Source organism: Bufo bufo, chromosome 6, assembly GCF_905171765.1.
Source record: "Bufo bufo chromosome 6, aBufBuf1.1, whole genome shotgun sequence".
NCBI lineage: Eukaryota > Metazoa > Chordata > Amphibia > Anura > Bufonidae > Bufo > Bufo bufo.
The window spans coordinates 166,342,713-166,357,337 of record NC_053394.1 but is presented as its reverse complement, the minus strand read 5'-3'; the positions used below and the strand labels follow the sequence as shown (position 1 = coordinate 166,357,337).

At 42.1% G+C, this 14,625-nt stretch overlaps 1 protein-coding gene across 1 annotated transcript in view; it reads right to left on the bottom strand.

Moving 5' to 3' along the window:
- The window catches only part of LOC121005597 (oocyte zinc finger protein XlCOF7.1-like), a 35,903-nt gene extending 21,606 nt beyond the window's left edge, over positions 1–14,297 (bottom strand). Inside the window, exons 1-4 of the mRNA XM_040438375.1 lie at positions 14,081–14,297; positions 13,773–13,999; positions 6,199–6,383; positions 976–1,336 (exon numbers count right to left, since the gene is read on the bottom strand). Of these exons, the coding sequence (XP_040294309.1) occupies positions 976–1,336; positions 6,199–6,383; positions 13,773–13,999; positions 14,081–14,297 (990 nt within the window). The remainder of the gene's footprint in view (positions 1–975; positions 1,337–6,198; positions 6,384–13,772; positions 14,000–14,080) is intronic.
- Between the last annotated feature and the right edge of the window lie 328 nt (positions 14,298–14,625).

Genomic DNA, 14,625 nt, shown 5'->3' with positions numbered 1-14,625 from the left:
CCCAGATGTGCAGTATATCAGAGGGTTTTTTCACCCCAGTAACCAAAAAGCCGTATTTCTGGCCTAAATGTGACAGTCACTTATGCACGTCTAATCCCAGATGTGCAGTATATTAGAGGGTTTTTTCACCCCAGTAACCAAAAAGCCGTATTTCTGGCCTAAATGTGACAGTCACTTATGCACGTTTAATCCCAGATGTGCAGTATATCAGAGGGTTTTTTCACCCCAGTAACCAAAAATCTGTATTTCTGGCCTCAATGTGACAGTCACTTATGCACGTCTAATCCCAGATGTGCAGTATATTAGAGGGTTTTTTCACCCCAGTAACCAAAAATCTGTATTTCTGGCCTCAATGTGACAGTCACTTATGCACGTCTAATCCCAGATGTGCAGTATATTAGAAGGGTTTTTCACCCCATTAACCAAAAAGCCATATTTCTGGCCTAAATGTGACAGTCACTTATGCACGTCTAATCCCAGATGTGCAGTATATTAGAGGGGTTTTTCACCCCAGTAACCAAAAAGCCGTATTTCTGGCCTAAATATGACAGTCACTTATGCACGTCTAATCCCAGATGTACAGTATATTAGAGGGTTTTTTCACCCCAGTAAACAAAAAGCCGTATATCTGGCCTAAATGTGACAGTCACTTATGCACGTCTAATTCCCAGATGTGCAGTATATCAGAGGGTTTTTTCACCCCAGTAACCAAAAAGCCGAATTTCTGGCCTAAATGTGACAGTCACTTATGCACGTCTAATCCCAGATGTGCAGTATTTTAGAGTTTTTTTTTACCCTAACTAAAAAGCTGTATTTCTGTCCTAAATGTGACAGTCACTTATGCTTGTCTAATCCCAGTTGGGAGACGGGCTGAAATGTAGTAATACATGGAAATATTGTGGCTTTCCAGTATCATGTCATTACTAACATACATGTATATTGCACAATCATCCCAGTTTTGGGGCCACAACTTACCTGTTTGCTCAGGGGCTCTTGCCTATAGTTACAGCGTGGTTCCATCACAGATGGCATGAAGATTGTTGGAACTGCATCTTTATTTAACACCTTCTTCTCACCGTTCACAATATAACATTGCTTGGAAAAGTGCTCAGAGCAAACACGATATGAGTCATGCTTTTTGCCTTCATGTATCTTTGTAGCCATCTCTTCAAGGTTCTTGAAAATTTGACCACCCCGCTCTAAAGATCTCAGCCAGCTTTTTATTCTGTCAAGAGTGGTGGGAAAACCATGTAGAATTACATTGGCATAATTGTTCCTCATGCCTGCATAATTATGGCAATAATCAACAATGCATTTTGGCATTTTTAGTGTTTTCCTAGAAGAAAAGACATAAAACAGTGTTACAGAAGAGCGCTGAGACAATTCTGTTGACCATACATGGTGCGATTGTACATAGTTGAAAACAACCATCCCTTCAACACCCATGACTACTGGTGAAATGTCCTCTGGAATCTGATCCCCCTCTAGGTAGCATGGTCATAGCTTCATTTTGTACACTGTGATGTTCAATGACATCAATGTTCATGTCATCACTGCTGCTATCAGCAAATTAGAATATGAATAATGTGATGGGTTCTGACTTTTATTCCCATCAATGTCCTGTATGATGGAACAGACCATCATAAGCTGACCATCAGAAGATCATTAGATAAGATTAGCATTAGGACCAGAAACATGACTCTTAAATGGCTCATTTCTCCAGTCTGAAGCAACAAATTTAATTATTTTCTTCTCATATGAAAGTTCTAAAAAAAAACACATCATGTATTGCCAACTGTGGTCACAGTACTCGGGTCAAATAATCCACTGAGACGAATATCTTAGCTTGTAGATACACCTCCTCTTCTCACATTGTATGACGTGGACAGTATTAAATAAAAAGATTATGGAAAGAGTAGAACTGAACCCAATGTACATGAAACCGTTGTTCATACAATGAACCTTCAACATGTGACAGAATGTATTCTAGACTGTTGAACACTGTGACTATGGAATATTCTTAACATTATAGTCATGAGATCAGAGTGTTTGTTACTAGGATTGTGATAATCAGATCAGTTTCCCTATCTCCTCCTTGTTACTACCATTATAATAAGATCAGCGATACCTCCTCCTTGTTACTACCATTATAATAAGATCAGAGACACCTCCTCCTTGTTACTACCATTATAATAAGATCAGCGTCACCTCCTACTTGTTACTATGATTATAATAAGATCAGCGACACCTCCTCCTTGTTACTACCATTATAATAAGATCAGCGTCACCTCCTACTTGTTACTATGATTATAATAAGATCAGCGACACCTCCTCCTTGTTACTACCATTATTATAAGATCAGCGTCACCTCCTCCTTGTTACTACCATTATAATACGATTAGAGACACCTCCTCCTTGTTACTGCCATTATTATCAGATCAGAGACATCTCCTCCTTGTTACTATCATTATTATAAGATCAGCGTCACCTCCTCCTTGTTACTACCATTATAATAAGATCAGCATCACCTCCTCCTTGTTACTACCATTATAATAAGGCCAGCGATACCTCCTCCTTGTTACTACCATTATTATAAGATCAGAGACACCTCCTCCTTGCTACTATCATAATAAGATCAGCGTCACCTCCTCCTTGTTATTATGATTATAATAAGATCAGCGTCACCTCCTCCTTGTTACTATGAATATCTATGAATATAATAGGATCAGCGACACCTCCTCCTTGTTATTACCATTATTATAAGATCAGAAACATCTCCTCCTTGTTACTTTCATTATTATAAGATCAGCGTCACCTCCTCGTTGTTACTACTATTATAATAAGATCAGCGTCACCTCCTCCTTGTTACTACCATTATAATAAGATCAGAGACGCCTTCTCCTTGTTACTACCATTATAATAAGATCAGCGACACCTCCTTCTTGTTACTGCCATTATTATCAGATCAGAGACATCTCCTCCTTGTTACTATCATTATTATAAGATCAGCGTCACCTCCTCCTTGTTACTACCATTATAATAAGGCCAGCGATACCTCCTCCTTGTTACTACCATTATTATAAGATCAGAGACACCTCCCCCTTGTTACTATCATCATAATAAGATCAGCGTCACCTCCTCCTTGTTACCATCATAATAATAAAATCAGCGTCACCTCCTTGTTACTATGATTATAATAAGATCAGAGACACCTCCTCCTTGTTACTACCATTATTATAAGATCAGAGATACCTCCTCCTTGTTACTACCATTATGATAAGATCAGCGTCACCTCCTCCTTGTTATTATGATTATAATAAGATCAGCGACACCTCCTCCTTGTTACTACCATTATTATATGATCAGAGACATCTCCTCCTTGTTATTATCATTATTATAAGATCAGCCTCACCTCCTCCTTGTTACTACCATTATAATAATATCAGAGACACCTCCTCCTTGTTACTACCATTATAATAAGATCAGAGACACCTCCTCCTTGTTACTACCATTGCCATAAGATCAACGTCACATCCTCCTTGTTACTACCATTATAATAAGATCAGTGATACCTCCTCCTTGTTACTATCATTATTATAAGATTAGAGACACCTCCTCCTTGTTACTACCATTATAATAAGATCAGAGACATCTCCTCCTTGTTAATACCATTATTATAAGATTAGAGACATCTCCTCCTTGTTACTACCACTATAATAAGATCAGCGTCACCTCCTCCTTGTTACTACCATTATAATAAGATAAGAGACACCTCCCACTTGTTACTACCATTATAATAAGATCAGCAACACCTCCTCCTTGTTACTACCATTATTATAAGATCAGAGACACCTCCTCCTTGTTACTATCATTATTATAAGATCAGAGACACCTGCTCCTTGTTACTACAATTATAATAAGATCAGCGTCACCTCCTCCTTGTTACTACCATTATAATAAGATCAGCGATACCTCCTCCTTGTTACTATCATTATTATAAGATCAGAGACATCTCCTCCTTGTTATTACCATTATTATAAGATCAGAGACATCTCCTCCTTGTTACTATCATTATTATAAGAACAGCGTCACCTCCTCCTTGTTACTATCATTATTATAAGAACAGCGTCACCTCCGCCTTGTTACTACCATTATAATAAGATCAGCGTCACCTCCTCCTTGTTACTACCATTATAATAAGATCAGTGTCACCGACTCCTTGTTACTATTATTATAATAAGATCAGTGATACCTCCTCCTTGTTACTATCATTATTATAAGATCAGAGACACCTCCTTCTTGTTACTATCATTATAATAAGATCAGAGACATCTCCTCCTTGTTACTTCCATTATTATAAGATCAGAGACACCTCCTCCTTGTTACTACCATTATAATAAGATCAGAGACATCTCCTCCTTGTTAATACCATTATTATAAGATTAGAGACATCTCATCCTTGTTACTACCACTATAATAAGATCAGCGTCACCTCCTCCTTGTTACTACCATTATAATAAGATAAGAGACACCTCCCACTTGTTACTACCATTATAATAAGATCAGCAACACCTCCTCCTTGTTACTACCATTATTATAAGATCAGAGACACCTCCTCCTTGTTACTATCATTATTATAAGATCAGAGACACCTGCTCCTTGTTACTACAATTATAATAAGATCAGCGTCACCTCCTCCTTGTTACTACCATTATAATAAGATCAGCGATACCTCCTCCTTGTTACTATCATTATTATAAGATCAGAGACATCTCCTCCTTGTTATTGCCATTATTATAAGATCAGAGACATCTCCTCCTTGTTACTATCATTATTATAAGAACAGCGTCACCTCCTCCTTGTTACTATCATTATTATAAAAACAGCGTCACCTCCGCCTTGTTACTACCATTATAATAAGATCAGCGTCACCTCCTCCTTGTTACTACCATTATAATAAGATCAGTGTCACCGCCTCCTTGTTACTATTATTATAATAAGATCAGTGATACCTCCTCCTTGTTACTATCATTATTATAAGATCAGAGACACCTCCTTCTTGTTACTATCACTATAATAAGATCAGAGACATCTCCTCCTTGTTACTTCCATTATTATAAGATCAGAGACACCTCCTCCTTGTTACTATCATTATTATAAGATCAGAGACACCTCCTTCTTGTTACTATCATTATAATAAGATCAGAGACATCTCCTCCTTGTTACTTCCATTATTATAAGATCAGAGACACCTCCTCCTTGTTACTACCATTATAATAAGATCAGAGACATCTCCTCCTTGTTAATACCATTATTATAAGATTAGAGACATCTCCTCCTTGTTACTACCACTATAATAAGATCAGCGTCACCTCCTCCTTGTTACTACCATTATAATAAGATAAGAGACATCTCCTCCTTGTTATTACCATTATTATAAGATCAGAGACATCTCCTCCTTGTTACTATCATTATTATAAGAACAGCGTCACCTCCTCCTTGTTACTATCATTATTATAAAAACAGCGTCACCTCCGCCTTGTTACTACCATTATAATAAGATCAGCGTCACCTCCTCCTTGTTACTACCATTATAATAAGATCAGTGTCACCGCCTCCTTGTTACTATTATTATAATAAGATCAGTGATACCTCCTCCTTGTTACTATCATTATTATAAGATCAGAGACACCTCCTTCTTGTTACTATCATTATAATAAGATCAGAGACATCTCCTCCTTGTTACTTCCATTATTATAAGATCAGAGACACCTCCTCCTTGTTACTATCATTATTATAAGATCAGAGACACCTCCTTCTTGTTACTATCATTATAATAAGATCAGAGACATCTCCTCCTTGTTAATACCATTATTATAAGATTAGAGACATCTCCTTGTTACTACCACTATAATAAGATCAGCGTCACCTCCTCCTTGTTACTACCATTATAATAAGAAAAGAGACACCTCCCACTTGTTACTATCATTATAATAAGATCAGAGACATCTCCTCCTTGTTACTATCATTATAATAGCAACTGCATGGGACATTATATTGTGGAATTACTGTTTTGTGTTTTTTTTTTCAGTCACTTTCTACAAGTGATTTCCCAGCTTCCACTGCTGTCATGTCCCGGCATGCACAGTTTATAATTAAGATTATGAGATGTATAATAACAGTGATAAGATGCCTGACCTGGAAATGCTTCCAACCTCAGCAGCAGTGCTGCCCCCACCACCACTTCCTGCCCATGTGATCTTTCCCACTGTCACGTGATGCAGGCTGAAGACATCACGCCCCTTGTTCTCTGGTCTCCGAGCAGTGGTCATGCTCAGTGGCTGCATTAACCCCCTCACTGCTGAGCTGCAGTTCAGCTGATACTGGGAAGATTACAAGTAATAGATATCTAATGGTGATTTTTGTACATCTATGTGCTACCAGTGTCGCGCATATAAAAAAAAGTGTAATAAAAGCAAAAGCATTGCACACTACTGACATGTGAACACACCCAACTTTATGCAGAATATCCCTTTTTATGTCTTCTAGAGATGAGTGAATTTCCGGCTATGAAATTCGTCTGAGATTCGTTTACTCGTAAAAGGTGAATTGCGTTATGGATTCCGTTACCACGGACTATAACGCAATTCTATGACGGAATGCATAACGGAATGCCTTTAGAGGCATTCCGTTAATTATTCCGTCATAATAGAAGTCTATGGGCTGCAAAACGGATCTGTCCCATTTCAGTTATGCAGGAATGAATAACGGAATGCCTCTAAAGGCCTTCAGTTATGCATTCCGTCATAAAATGGCATTATGGTCCGTGGTAACTAAATCCTTTACGCAATTCACTTTTTACCAGTAAACAAAGCGTGAACGAATTTCCAAATATGAAATTCACTCATCTCTAATGTCTTCCTTCCTGCCACCATGAAAAATCACAGAAAAGATACAAAACATCCTAATATGATAACTAAATATGCGGATGTACATGGCAACATTTATAAGGAAAAAAATCACGGAAAATAATGCACTCAATCTACTGTATCTACTGTATCTCCACATATTAGTTCCTTGAAGAACTGGAGCAAAATAGCTTTTGCCTATTATTTGTATGAGGGTCTGGGTATTGTGGGTATAGCTGGGGGTTTTGCCATTATAGGGACATATAGGAGGTATTGGTTCAAACAGCTATCTACGAAAGGTTGTCTCTTCCTTTTGGAGGAGTCTGACTGGTTGCTTTCTGGAGCAGAGCTATTTGGGGTACAGATAGGATAGTGGATACATTTCCTTATTTTATTTCCATATGCACGCTTTTAAAGAATTCTGAGTTAAAGGGGTTTTCAGGGATTTTAATACTGATGATCTATCCTTAGGATAGGTCATAAGTATCTTATTGGTGAGGGTCCAACACCCGGGAACCCTGCCGATCAGCGTTTTAAGAAGGCAGCGGCGCTCTCAGGTTTCCCTAGGTCAGTGACGACAATCTGTCATGTGGCCTAAGAGCAGCTCAGCCTTACTGAAGTGAATGGGGCTGAGTGCGATACCATATATATACCATATACAATGTACGGCGCAGTGCTTGGTAAGCACTTAGAAGGTTGCGGCGCCCACAGGAGCACTGGTGCCTTCTCAAACAGCAGATCGGTGGTGGTCCAGGGGTTGGACCTCCACAATCAGTATTAAAATCTCGGAAAACCCTTTTAATGTGGTATTCTGGTAATAACATGTTATCCCATTTCCTTTGGATAAGGAATAGAACCACTGGAACCTTTCTCAAGAATGGGGGTGTTGAGGGCTCTGTTTGGTTGGAGTGGTGGGTGAGCTCTGTTCCATCTCTATGGGACTTTTTTTTTGTCCCATGCACAGCTCACAAAGAGGACATCCTGCTTTCTTATTTCTCTGCAGCACATCCTCAGAAACAAAGGCAGCATGGAGGACATAATGCAGCAGTACTGAACAGTGTTGCTGTAAATCCAGCACTGGGCTGAGGTAAGCCAGCAGTGTCTGTGTATCCCTCTGTCTCCCTCCTGGAGCGCTCTCTTCCTCCCTTCTCCATAAACTTTAATGAACAGCATGTAACCTGATCCCTCAGTGAACTAGTTTATAAATGGTTAAATATGCATAACTCAGTTTACTGTCTAATGCCTCAGGCACACAACCATTTTTTCGGATTTTTGGCGGATCGGATGCGGACCCATTCATTTCAATGGGGCCGCAAAAGATCTGGACAGCATGCCATATACTGTCCGCATCTGTATGTCTGTTCCATAGCCCCGCAAAAAAGATAGAACATGTCCTATTCTTGACCGTTTTGCAGACAAGTATAGGACATTTTTACAGGAGTTGGAAAAAATGGTGGCATGCACCTGGACGGTATCCGTGTTTTGCGGATATGCGATTTGTGGACTGCAAAATGGATACGGTCGTGTGTATAAGGACTAAGGGTGCATTCAGACAGCCATAGTGTTTTGTGGCCCCCCAAATTGTGGATCTGCAAAACACAGATACCGGCTATGTATGTTCCGCATTTTGCGAACCGCATAGGGTCGGCACTATGATAGAAATGCCTATTCTTGTCCGCGATTGCGGACAAGAATGGGACATGCTTTATAGTTTTGCAGGGCTACGGAACGGAGGTACGGATGCGGACAGCACACAGTGTGCTGTCCACATCTTTTGCGGCCCCATTGAAATGAATGCTATACGGTCATCTGAATGACCCCTTATACTGTGTTGTATTTACAGGATTATGCTACCGCCTAGTGGCCAACTGTGTTACTGCTATTGGATAATATACTGTCACATGCAGAGTAGATTGTAAGGCTTGGTGATTCTTCAGTGTTAAATTTGGCTGTGCTCTGTCCTTTATGGCACTAGGGAAGAGTGTCCCCAGATGCCATGATTGGTGGAGAACTACAACGTGATTGCTCGACAACTAGAGTGAGGACACAAGGGCGTTCATGCATTGCGTTACATGGTCCTATGGCAATTGTTTATAGAAGAGGCTGCCCTTTGCCTGATCAGCTGATCACTGGGGGTTATATAAGCTGGACCTGCTGCTTTGCCAGCTGAAGTACAATGAGTATCAGTATTAAAGGGGGGGTCCCATGAAGACAACCCCTTTAATACTAATGCTTATTGCACTGTATGTACTTCTTCCATAACAGGCCCAATAGCCTAGGGTCCTTCAATAAACATTGGTCAAGTTACCCATGTAGGGTAAGGACATCCTTGTGATGCAATTCAAAGGGGATGCCTCTTTGATTTTTCCTTTATGTGGGGTATACTTAGGGTAAAACAGAGGTTTGGCATATTGTGAGTGGAAAAGTGACAGCATTACATGCACATGAGCTGTGTATGTACTACCATGCTGGCATAATGTAGGACCTTAAATGGAACCTGTCACCATGTTTTTACATATTAAACTAAAGGTACCATAAATCTTGTCTACCATGAGAGTTTCCAGCGATCCATCCATAACCTTCTCTGGACCCCCATATCCTAATATATCGCCCCCTAAAGCTTCCCCGCCGTTATGCTCATTAGCATTTTTAATTCCTTCCCCTCACACCATCAGCGCCTATTTCCCTCCCCCTAGACTTTGATTGACAGCCAATATTCTGCATCTGCGCTCGAAATCGCATCTGATATCGCACGCATGCGCAATTGCCCTTTCTTTCTTGGAGCAGATAGCTCAATGTATGTCCCCTCACGCCACAACGTGCTAAAATTTTCCCAACTCTCCGGTCCTCCAGCGATAGTAGATAGCGGTGCGTTAGTTCCTGCTTCACAGCGACGCAACCTCGTTTTCAATAATAAGAATAATGCGCATGCGCGAGATTACATCGATATGGGGCGTTTCTGAGGCGGGGCTGTTGAGCTTGACTCCGGGAAAATATGACTCTTCTCTGCTGAGAGATGTAAGATATGACTCTTTTATGCACATTTGCATAGATGGCGGGAAGTAAAGAAAAGATTGTTAGTTAAATCGGCAGCAGATTTAATTCTAATTGTGATTTATATGACTGGGGAAACACAATAAAGATTAAGAAAGGATAAGTTTAATAGCTAAATTGAAGATGACAGGTTCCTTGTGCACTTTTATTTTTTTATTTCAAGGCAAGCCTGCTGTTTGTATTGAAAAAAAACATACTTACCTGCTCCCCGATGCTCCATTCCGGCTCACTGGCCCTTCTCTGTGGTCTTTCAGCCCCCATCCTGTAAACTCCCAAAAGGACATGGTCATGTGTGACACCGTAGCCAGTGATGACTGGCCCCAACAGTTACGTGTCCTCAAGCTCTTGGAAACATGTTATCTCTGAGGCCAGTCGCTGGGTGCAGTGGCACACATGACCCCATCTGTTGGATTTTACAGAATGGGGACCAGAAGACCTCAGAAGGGAGCAGGAACAGAGCAGTGGGGGGGCAGGAGAATGAATTATTATTATTTTTTTTACAGCAGGCTGGTCTCGAAATAAAAAAGGGCAAAAAGCTGAAAACCTGGTTAAGGAGTTTAAATGGGTTTTCCGAGATTTTAATACTGATGACCTATCCTCCAACACCTGGGACCCCTGCCGATCAGCGGTAAAAGAAGGCAGTGGCGCTCCTGTGAGCATTGCGGCCTTGTCCCAGCTTTTCCTAGGCCAGTGATGTCATGTGGTCTAGGAGCAGCTCAGCCCCATTCAATTGAATGGGGCTGTGCGCCATTCCAAGAACAGCCGTTATACTATGTACAGTGTTGTGCTTGCTGAGCTGTGAGAAGGCAGCAGCACTCACAGGAGCGCCAAAACCTTCTCAAAACATCTTGAGAATAAAAATCTCTGAAAACCCTTTAAATCTTTAATTCCCAAACATAAACAATCAGTTAATACTCATTATGCTGACACCTACGTCTCCCCACTGCTGCGTCCCTATAGTGTCACCCACAACATTTAAATCCTAAGGGGGTTGTCAGGGATTAGAAAACATGTCTTTCTTACAGAAGTGAATGAGATTGAACTGCTGCACCCCACACAATCCATGGACAGATGTGGCATTGTTTTTGGAAGAAGGCAGCCATAGTTTGTCTAATTAAGGACAACTCCTTTAAAAACATCAATTTGACTCCTACTCCCTCGTATACATTCTATATGTAACCAACTCGCCTACATTCATGACTTCTTCACTTATCATTTCTGACTCTAAGGGTTCATGCACACGAACCTGTGTGCCCCGTACCCGATTGATTCTGATATTCCAATCAGAATCAATAGGAGGCTAACAGTTAAAGGGTTTCTATCACTTCATATGACATAATTAGCTGGCAGACACTAGCGATCTGCTAGTGTCTGCTCTGGCCAACCATCCTACTATAATCACTTGTGGGGCAGCGGTTTTGCTAAAAAACGAACTTTTATAAATATGCTAATGAGCCTCTAGGTGCTATGTGGGCGTCATTAGCACCTAGAGGCTCCGTCTACCTTCATACACAGCGGCCGCCCAGCACGTCCCTCCAGCCCGCCCATGTCCTCCTCCGTGTGACGCAGCGGACGAGTTATCGCGCATGCGCCGTGCGCGGCTGTATTCGGCGCATTTGAGATGTCTGAGCTCGGAGCGGTCAGACATTCAATGCGCATGCGCGGCTGTCGGCGCATGCGCATTGAATGTCTGACCGCTCCGAGCTCAGACATCTCTAATGCGCCGAATACAGCCGCGCACGGCGCATGCGCGATAACTCGTCCGCTGCGTCACACGGAGGAGGACATGGGCGGGCTGGAGGGACGCGCTGGGCGGCGGCTGTGTATGAAGGTAGACGGAGCCTCTAGGTGCTAATGACGCCCACATAGCACCTAGAGGCTCATTAGCATATTTATAAAAGTTAGTTTTTTAGCAAAACCGCTGCCCCACAAGTGATTATAGTAGGATGGTTGGCCAGAGCAGACACTAGCAGATCGCTAGTGTCTGCCAGCTAATTATGTCATATGAAGTGATAGAAACCCTTTAAGCAGTTGGCTGACACCTTCGGACACAGTTCTCTCCTAGTTTACCACCTCCACCCTCGCCAGGGTACAAACATCAGCATTCTGTCATTGGAGAATGGATCTTTCAGCCCAGTTCCATCACTGCCATCCCTTCATTTTCCAGTACAAACCGGATTCCAAAAAAGTTGGGACACTAAACAAATTGTGAATAAAAACTGAATTCAATGATGTGGAGATGGCAAATGTCAATATTTTATTTGTAACAGAATGTAGATGACAGATCAAACGTTTAATCCGAGTAAATGTATCATTTTAAAGGAAAAATACGTTGATTCCAATTTTCACGGTGTCAACAAATCCCCAAAAAGTTGGGACAAGTAGCAATAAGAGGCTGGAAAAAGTAAATTTGAGCATAACGAAGAGCTGGAGAACCAATTAACACTAATTAGGTCAATTGGCAACATGATTGGGTATAAAAAGAGCTTCTCAGAGTGGCAGTGTCTCTCAGAAGCCAAGATGGGTAGAGGATCACCAATTCCCACAATGTTGCGCAGAAAGATAGTGGAGCAATATCAGAAAGGTGTTACCCAGCGAAACATTGCAAAGACTTTGCATCTATCATCATCAACTGTGCATAACATCATCCGAAGATTCAGAGAATCTGGAACAATCTCTGTGCGTAAGGGTCAAGGCAGTAAAACCATACTGGATGCCCGTGATCTCCGGGCCCTTAAACGACACTGCACCACAAACAGGAATGCTACTGTAAAGGAAATCACAGAATGGGCTCAGGAATACTTCCAGAAACCATTGTCAGTGAACACAATCCACCGTGCCATCCGCCGTTGCCAGCTGAAACTCTCTACAGTGCAAAGAAGAAGCCATTTCTAAGCAAGATCCACAAGCTCAGGCGTTTTCACTGGGCCAGGAATCATTTAAAATGGAGTGTGGCAAAATGGAAGACTGTTCTGTGGTCAGACGAGTCACGATTCGAAGTTCTTTCTGGAAATCTGGGACGCGATGTCATCCGGACCAAAGAGGACAAGGACAACCCAAGTTGTTATCAACGCTCAGTTCAGAAGCCTGCATCTCTGATGGTATGGGGTTGCATGAGTGCGTGTGGCATGGGCAGCTTGCATGTCTGGAAAGGCACCATCAATGCAGAAAAATATATTCAGGTTCTAGAACAACATATGCTCCCATCCAGACGTCATCTCTTTCAGGGAAGACCCTGCATTTTTCAACAAGATAATGCCAGACCACATTCTGCATCAATCACAACATCATGGCTGCGTAGGAGAAGGATCCGGGTACTGAAATGGCCAGTCTGCAGTCCAGATCTTTCACCTATAGAGAACATTTGGCGCATCATAAAGAGGAAGGTGCAACAAAGAAGGCCCAAGACGATTGAACAGTTAGAGGCCTGTATTAGACAAGAATGGGAGAGCATTCCTATTTCTAAACTTGAGAAACTGGTTTCCTCGGTCCCCAGACGTCTGTTGAGTGTTGTAAGAAGAAGGGGAGATGCCACACCGTGGTGAAAATGGCCTTGTCCCAACTTTTTGGGGATTTGTTGACACCATGAAATTCTGATTCAACATATTTTTCGCTTAAAATGGTACATTTTCTCAGTTTAAACTTTTGTTCCGTGATTTATGTTCTATTCTGAATATAATATTAGAAGTTGGCACCTCCACATCATTGCATTCAGTTTTTATTCACGATTTGTATAGTGTCCCAACTTTTTTGGAATCTGGTTTGTACTTGATCCTGCATTGTTTCAACCTCTTCCACCCTCTGACCCACCTGTTTAAGATCATGCTGCAAGGCCTCAATGTCCCGTTTATGAGAAGTTTCCAGCCTTGTGAATAAGGCATCTATTTCATGCCTGGTGGGGAGGGATTTGAGGTGAACTTTCCAGTCCCAGTCCTCATCGTCACCCAGTGGGGCTGGGGAGCCTCCCGACCCGGACATCGCGGCCTGAGAGTAGCGGTTTCTGGGAGAGTGGCCCCGAGCTGCTGCGGAGGCCGTCCCTGCAAGCAAGGGAGACGAAGCAGCCGACGAACCGGAGCTAGCTGCTGCAGCGTATGAGGCCGGAGAGCTGGTAAGAGTACCTCTTGCTGGCTGTGGTGAAGCCGAGGCCTGTGGGTCCGATCCCTCATGGCGCGCAGGGGACGCCGCTCTGCGCTGTCTCGACGCCATCTTGGAGGAATCGGCACTCTCCTGGTGAGCGTCTGTCTGGCTTGAGGAGGCAAAGAAGCGGGATATAGCTCCCGATTTGCGTTGGATCGGAGCTGGGGTGGATGAGGGTCTCCTCCTGCGACCTTTCATGAAGCTGGCGGGATCTGGATTGTCCTATAATGGCTGTGTGAGCTGGAGCCTTTCAGGAGCCGAGGTGAAGCACGTCTTACTCCGCCATTGGCAAGCTCCGCCCCCCCGAACATCAGAACATTAAACATGTATTATGAAATAATGCAGCCATCACTTGGTACATGAGATAACATGCAGTGAATAGACAGCACATGGCGGCTATCATACTGTTAATGATGCAATACATTCTAAAACACTTTACAGCAGGGTCCCACTATGATGGCAATTATAAAATACCGTTATGACATTATTCCAGTTGCTGCAGAAAACGTACTCAAAGACATGCTTA